Here is an 8,513-nt window from a genome sequence, read left to right as displayed (position 1 = left end):
TCTGAGTGCAGTGGTGCAGGGTCGTCTACAGGTCAGCGCTGCTCGAACTAATAAGGATTTTAGAGTCTGGCTTGAGGACATTTCATGAGGGTGGATAATTGCCATATTTGGGCCTCGAACTTGGTTTCCCCTGGTTGAAGGATCTTGTCATTAAGCCACTGTGATGTTCTGTGTTTCAAATTGAGAAAATAAAATGTAATTGCATGTTGTTCAAGTGTTCCCAACTTTAGACTTGTAATTGACAGTGTGCTCCCTTTGACTTCATTTATTTTAAATGAGTATTTTATGATGTTTATTTAACCTTGGGCATGGCAATCATCCTTCCCAGTGAGTCATATTCACTGAACAAAACTGTTTGTCTCTGGGGGGAATAGAAATGGTAATCATTTTATGATAGCAATATTATTAGTCAGCAGTAGCAGCAGTTATCAACCTTTTGAAGTATCTTTTTTCCAGTATCATGTTATATAATATTACAACTGTAGCCTAACTATGTGGACCACCTTTAATTATTTTCTTTGCACTGATTTGTCTTTTTGATGATTAAAGGCCAACGAGATTAAATAAAAGGCGCCTCACGCCTCATTCAAATGCTATCACAGCTGTTTTAATAAAGTTAGTAAAAAAACTCAAAAGAAGCCTTCTGGAAATTGAAAATTGAATTTCAAAATAAAAGTGCCAACTAAAATTGGCGTGTGCGTGTGCTGACCACCTCTAAACAGCAGTCTAACCACACCTGGTTAAAATAATAATAATAATAATAATAATAATTTATTTTATTTAATAGGGCGCCTTTCAAGGCACTCAAGGTCGCCTTACAACATGGAAAAAAACAAAAAACAACAAAAAAATGATTCTCTTGTTAAATCTAATAGAACATTTTAACAGGAAAATAAATCTAATTGAATTAGACTTTGTGGCCTAATTAATGTATTCATTTAGTCTAATTATGTGGAAAGTAGTGCCTATCACAAGTGCTTATATTACAAGAAACCTAATGTATTCAATTTACAGTGATGTCGAATTATAAAAAGCAGCAAATGCCTTATTCTTACTACTGTAATCAGCAAGTATTTGGCATGAATCCAATTCACAAAACAACACTGAAAACTGTTGTTAATTATTATCCATAAACCATTTAGATATATGTTATGACTATAATAACTTTAATACATTTCATACTACAAGCACAGTCATTGCTTGGAAGCTTTATCTGATATATTCTTTAGATTTAGTGACTTAAAATCTGAAAAAAATCAATTTAAAAAAGTGGAATCATGTTTGTGTCATTTATTCCGTTTTTTTATGAATTAAAAAGTCAAGCTGTGAGAATTTTATTTTGGGAAATTTGCCCGGAAGTGTAATAGGTTATTGTGTCTGGCTTGAGGTTGATCTCTGCTGCTCGCGACACAACCGCACGCAGCTGCTTTCATTTCCCAGCGCTCGAGACGCTACGACAGAGAGGGGAGCTCGCGCTTCTTGCTCTAGGGATATTACCTGTGATGGACTTGAGATAAAACCACAATACGCAGTTTCTCTCTAATTATGACCACTTAGGTGTTAGTTACGAGTGCAGTTTTGCGGGGCATAAACTGCTCTAATGGTCTTAAGTGTTTTTTACCAGCACCGGTTTTTAATGTGTTTTATGTGTTTGCGCTCAACAGTGAGGTAGACTTATTCGGGCAAATTTTACAGGAGTGTCGGCGTGTGATTTATCCCGTGGATGCGGCTGTCGGGGTCGGTGTCTGAGCCCTGCAGGAGCAGCCTGTCATAGGGCATGATGATTTCTCTGGTTCTTCACAAGTGGATGAGGAATATTTCACCGGAGATGCTGCTGTTGGTGCAGATATTGTGGTTTTTACCTCTGACTGGAGCGGCTCCTTCTCTAACTACCGAGCAGCTGGACACAGGGGTGGTAAGTTTTCTACCCTTTCTACCCACTTATGGAGAGCTGAGGTCGGAAGTTTTTCTACCTGCTAGCACCGCTGAATGTGTTTTTTGTCTATTATTCCCCACCACAGTGTGGGGACGTGTAGTGGCAGGTTTTTTCCTCTCCTCTCCTACTTGGTGCTACTCTTGAGCGTCCAGGAAAGAGCAAGTGCTGTCTTCTCCTAATACTTGCTCTGAATTTTAACACTGCTCTGCAGTCCAATGCACGAGGCAGAGTGACGGTACACAGTGCATGAAAAATCAAAAATGTGGAGAGGAAGTTTATCCACCTGATCAGAAATTACCCCATTCCAAAGATGCATTAAAATGTGTTTGCCGAACTGCCTGTAAAAAAAAAAAAAAAAATACATGTATGTGAAGGGATCAGCCTTGGCATTTTATCGACCTCTTTTCCAGCATACAGACATGGTACATATCCTGTGCTCAGAAGACAACTGGAGCAGACTAAACCCATGAGACATTATAGGTTATTTTATCAGGGTTTCAGCTGAAGCTAAGTTCAAGCAATGCTGTGTTTAAAATAGAGGATTTCAAAATGTAGTCTGGTGGAGGAATATATGGTGGCAAAGCAAATCCATGAAATAGTCAGCACCGATTGATGAGGATGTTATTCACTTATACCCCCCAAATATTTAATCAACAGAAAGAAAGAATTTGACACTATATCTTATATGTTCATGCATTATGTTTTTGCATGAGCAATGAAGGAAGCCACACAGACTGTAATGGCTATACATCATCATCACCACGTCACACAGTGTGTACAGCATACAATCATGACTAATGTTAAGGGAGCAAGGCAGCTGCACATTCACATATGTGTGTAAATTTATATTGTGCGTATGTGTGTTTCTGTGGTTCAGACTGCCTATGCTGCACATAAAGTATTGCATTATTTCAACTTTCAACCAAAGTTGTAGTTTTTGACTTGCAAAAAGCTGATTATCTTTTTCATAATTTAATCTTCATTGAAGATGCATTGCTCTACAGTTTCACTCCTCGGGGCAACATCAGTTTTTGTTACTGCTCATCCCAACATCTGTCTCGCTTTCTCTCAGCCCTCTAACTCTTCTTTCTGTAACCCACGCTTGGGGATTAAGTTTTCTCAACAAAGACTAGAACAAGAGTACCAAAATAGATCAGTTTCTATTTCTTTACTTGTTTTTGGCTTCAAGTTTTCCCGTCCACTTTGAGGCAGTGTACCTTTCTCATTTTTGGCTCAGTACTTTAGTTGTGAGATTGTGTCATTTTTTTAATCTAGTTTAGACTGTGTGTGGGTGAGACAAAGAGAATTTCAATTTCATCAAATATTATGTAGGCTACCTGAATTTGCACATAATCTTGGAAGCTGTTCTTAAGAGATGACAGCAGACAGAGTACACCCAGTAAGTTTATATTATCCACATTTTCTGTGTGTGTGAAATAACCCAGACTCTTCGCAGAGGTGGATGCCAACAAGCCTGACATCAGGACATGGTCTGTTGCACCTTTGCTCTAAATCAATTTTTTCTTGTTTTCCGAAAGGTCAGTTTGGCCACACCTGGCAGGATTTTCATCACAACCTGTTCACAATTCTAACTTGCTGTGTAGCTTTGGCCGCAAACATTCCCAGCCTAGAAACAGGCTATTACATTAACAGAATAGCCCTGCTTGCCTTGGACTTCTTGTCTTGTTTTGTTTTCCCATTGCTACATAATTCTATACTGCTCACTCTGAGCACCACTTTCCAGCTACTAGTGATCATTTGAGATTTGTAAAGAAAAAAATAGTATGAGAACCAACTTATCATTTTCTATCAATGAAAATAATGCTTCTTTTCTTTTGTGTATTTGTAAGGTTTCTTCTATTTTCTTTCTCTTAGTCATCTCTTTCACTCTGAGGGGATTAGTACAGTATGAAAGCATCAGTACAGTACGAAAGCAGAGGGGGAAAGTCGTGGATTATCATTAACCCATTTGTGCCTGCAACTCAAATTACCTGGACTGTTCTCTGGACTTGCCTATGAGTACAAATGTGAAGACATTTTCCAAATCTGGTCTATGGCACATGGGACTAGTGTTTTTGTAGTAGGCTCCATTATTATATAGGAAAAAAAGTAGTCCAAGGCTGCACAGTGGTGCTGTGGTTAGCACTGACGCCTCACAGCAAGAGGGGTTTCAACTTCTTGCAGTTCTTCTGTGTGGAGTTTGTATTGTCTCCACGTGTCAGTGTCGGTTCTCTCCGGGTCCTCCGGCTTCCTCCCACAGTCCAAAGACATGCAGTTGATTTTATTGGTGACTCTAAATTGACCGTAGGAGTGAATAAGAGCTCTATGTCTATATGCCCTACGATAGTACCTGTCCAGGTTTTTTTTTTTTTTACCACCACCATCAAATATTTGGTGTCTATGAACTCAACAGGTTGAATATCAAATACATACACACTCATGAAGTGTAAAAAACCCAAATCATATGGAAAACATTTAGTAAACCCAACATTGGTCTTTCCCGTAATTTTCTGCTTGTTTTAAAACATCCTGACTGACTTCATGTCATCTAAACATTACAAAGTTGTACAGTTAGACATGTGGCCAAAGTGTGATTGTACTAGTGCATTCATGATATCAGATTTCCACTGTACAATTATCGTGCATGATAACACTATAGCAATCTCTACGAACTTGAAAAAAAGTGTTTGCTGTGCGTTATGTCTCTCTGGCGAACGAATTCCACTCAAAGTTTAGGGGGAGGGAGACAAGGCAAGAATGGACATTAAATGTGGCACTGTGTATATTAGCATGATATCAATATTTCATGTTTTAAATATCACAGTAATCATCATTACTGGTATATCGCAACACTCATAGTCCATACTGAATTTCAAGACTTTAGACCAATCACAATTTTGCATTTTTCCTTATCACAAACAGATTTGTGTCTTTAACTGACAGTTAAAAAATGTGTCTGCCTGTAGTCAGTCGGACCTGTGACGTACAATCTGTTGACGTCAATGTCCTCATAATAATATAATAATAATAATCAGCGACTATTCACTCTTGGCTGCACAGTTATGAAAGTATGTGAATGCACTCTAGTTGACAAAGATATTTTTTACTCTTGTATAAAGTTTTGTATGCCAATTTTTGCACAAACTTTTTATTTCCTTTTCGGAAAAATTGTGTGAACTGTGACACTGCAAAACACAGCGGTATCACCAGAATGAAATGCTTTTATAACAGTGGCTATTTTCCTCCTATTTGCCACAGCAGAAAAAAAAATACTCAAGATGGAAGCTTTCCTACATTTTATAGATAGAGCTGTATGTAACACTCAGTCCAAAGTGGCACTGCAGCCTCCATGCAGCCTGTGATGTGAGGGTCATTAGTCTTGTTGTGATGCCTGTCCCGCTTCATGTGCCAGTAAATGCAAACCAACACGGCTACTCCAGTGATGGATACAGACCAGAAAATGTCCACATTGGTTGTATGGACTTAGAGGCACAAAATATGCTTCTTTGTGGAGGTCACACAGTTGCCTTTTCTCAGATATTGAGTTTTTTCCCCTGCCTATTCCTACTGAGGAAACAACAACATTCATTTTCGCTGTCTTACTTAGACATATATATATTTGTAATCTGCTAAATGCCCCTAAGAATCTTTGGGCCAATGCATGTATCAATATGTCAGGCACACACACACTTTTGGCTTGCATGGTGACTACGATGTGTTTGTAGTTTCTTTCCAGTAGAGGAGCAGCTTTAGTTGGAGGATAATCATTTGTCTAGGTAGAATAAGACATGCATTCCCCAGCTCCACAGCATATTTCTCACTGTGTCCACACACTTTGAAAAATGGGAGCATCTTTGAGAAGTTACTTGCTGTACTCTTAAAGTCCACCCTAAAAGGCAACATACAGGAACTTTCTGTGCCTAGAAACCACAAAGACATAAAAGTGCCTTTTTAAGTTTTTCGTACTGAACTCAGCTTGACCACTTCTTATGAGTAAGCAGGCGGGATGATCTTTATACTATGTCTGCAAGTCCAACACAGGTCTTCATATTTCCAATTTTTCTTTTGGTTGCCTAAGAAATAGCTGGAATGTGGACTCTTTCTTCTGTCCTCAAGAGAAGGCACAGAAATAGGATGTCTTTGTAGACACTCCAAGGGAAGGGTGTCCTCCTTCCTGCGGTGTAGAGGCCACATGTGACTCCTTCACTCTGGAGATCAGGGGCAGTAGAGGGCAAAACTTCATAGTCTTAACTATAGACTGGACAACATGACAGCTCCCCAAAATGAATCCAAAAAAATCTGATAACCCCCTGGTCATTAATCCCAACACCTCCATGTTAGTGGATGGGGAAAAACAAAAAATAAAATAAAATGACACATTGAATACATTTTTCCCAAATATGATTTTTGTGAATTTGGGTAGTTCTCATCACACTGATGTATGTTCAAGTGTTGTAATGTTCTTTCTAATATGTTTGATTTGAATTAGTTATTTGATGCTATAAAATGGGGAGTGTAACATCATGATCATTAGCTGTGATGGCCTCCAGTTGGTAGGGCGGTTGTATGGGCGGGACCTCAATAGTGCAGCTCCAGCAGCTGATCACTTCTCCGTAGACTCCGGTTCCAAATTATGTCAACAGCACAAGATGGCAGCGCATGTACCCTGCATAGTTTGGCTTCATTTTTGTTCAGTGAGAGGAAGTTGAGACGCGTCGTCTATTCTTTACACAATCTGACAAAAGCCCTGTTAGTGCAGAAAGTTTGTGCAAAGTTTAGAAGAGGATAAACCTCATAATGGGCGATTATGTAATTTAGGCATAACATTGTTCTCAATTTAATCAGAGATCATGCTTTATTCAGTATAAAAACAGAAATTCTCATGTTTGATCACTGATGGCAGACAATTTATCTCGATGGTATAATCTAACTACAGCTCCTAGTTCATCATGAAAGACAGAGAGAAAGTATCAGTGTCGACAGCTCCGATGATGATTACTTGGCCAGTGACTGATTTCTTGTCACTGGGGTGCAGCGGGGAGCCAGATGACACACAGAGAGCATCATTCTGCGCTACTGGAAGAGCTGTAAAGCACAGATACGATCAGATGATTGTACGCTTCATTCTTTTTTCCACAGTGGATGTATGCATGTGTGTGTGTGTGTGTGTCAGTATGTGTCTCATCAGAGCTGTTATTCACTCAGGACTTGGAACACCACAAACAATCCTAACCACAAAACAATTCTTTGATCTCTATCTTTGCTCCAATCCAGTTCCATTACACTTCATTGCAGTGATGCTCCATCACTTGGCATTTAGTTGAAAGATTGTGTATGGTGTGTGTCTTCATAACAACCACACACTGAGTCCTTAAGTAACTGAACCTCACACTCAAGCACAGATCAGAGGTATTCATTTTATAGTATTGCTGCTATCCAGGTTGATATATCGCTGCATGGCATCATTTTGCAATTTCAGCACTTGAGGGAACTGAGTCATAACAACTAAAACGTAATACGCTCTGTTTTCTGCTCATCCTATTATGTTCCTCCCGAGGAATATTTTCTTCACTGAAACAGAACCGGCAAACTTCCCAAAGGAACGATTCACCCGAACATTCAGGGCTCCCCTTTCCATAGCGAGAGAGCGAGCTGAACAGATTAGAAGCTGATGAATTACCTAAATTACTGTATAGCCAGCCACCTGTGGAATTATATACATTAAAGAAGCGACCAATGATCCACAAGCCTCAAGACTGTGTCAATGCGTGTGCGCGCCTGGAAGGGCAGCCACATTTCTCACTCTCATTTTGCTGTTTAATTTCTTCAATGAGAACACCATCTGGCATCAATTCCTCTGGAGCGGCAGGCACCCCCCATTCTACCCCCGTCTCACCGCCACTCAGTCTCCCTCCCCACTAGAAATCAAAATGATGAGTTCTTTAAAAAAGGGGGGGGAAAGCAATCAACTATCAAAAACAAACAAATTGTTTTCAGGAATATGTGTGAAGATGGGGTTTTAAGGTGCAGTGTGTAATACCAGGCCACATGCTCCAAACTAATAGGGGGCAGCGTTTCACCTCCTCCCAGCCAGATTGTGTAAAGGTAGAGATGAATAATAAACCTTGCAATGTCCTCAAAAGTGTATAGTGAACTTTTCAGATTTCCATGCATGCCTAATCTCATAACAGTAAGCCTGGGCAATATGGACAAAATCATCTATCCTGATAAAGGTCATGTCATATTTCGATAATAACATTTTTTTTCATTTAACCCCTGTTTCACCAGTTTAGTTCCATTGAGATCACTGATCTTATTTTCAAGGAAGATATTGGCTATAGTTGTGGTATTAACATACATTTCAATAAATAAATTAATCCAGCTTTGGTGTGCAAAGATCAAAACATAAAGCGGCATCCAAAACACATAAATATTGCTGTAACACAGTTGCTGGTTTTCAGACATCCCAATAGAAACAATATAAATTTTAAGTCTTTTTTTTTTTAAACGATATACCACACTTGTTTTCTTCAGTTAATTGTTCATTTTAATGACTGGTACAACTAACGGTAGATTT

At 39.1% G+C, this 8,513-nt stretch overlaps 1 protein-coding gene across 1 annotated transcript in view; it reads left to right on the top strand.

The window, feature by feature from the left end:
- The first annotated feature begins 1,481 nt into the window (after nt 1-1,481).
- The window catches only part of LOC131992836 (matrix metalloproteinase-17-like), a 98,433-nt gene continuing 91,401 nt past the window's right edge, over nt 1,482-8,513 (top strand). Inside the window, exon 1 of the mRNA XM_059358530.1 lies at nt 1,482-1,915. Coding sequence (XP_059214513.1) covers nt 1,778-1,915 — 138 coding nt within the window. The 5' untranslated portion in view covers nt 1,482-1,777. The remainder of the gene's footprint in view (nt 1,916-8,513) is intronic.

The sequence above is a fragment of the Centropristis striata genome, chromosome 19 (assembly GCF_030273125.1).
Source record: "Centropristis striata isolate RG_2023a ecotype Rhode Island chromosome 19, C.striata_1.0, whole genome shotgun sequence".
Lineage (NCBI taxonomy): Eukaryota > Metazoa > Chordata > Actinopteri > Perciformes > Serranidae > Centropristis > Centropristis striata.
Note: the sequence above shows the minus strand (reverse complement) of the source record. Positions and strands in the feature narration are given on the sequence as shown.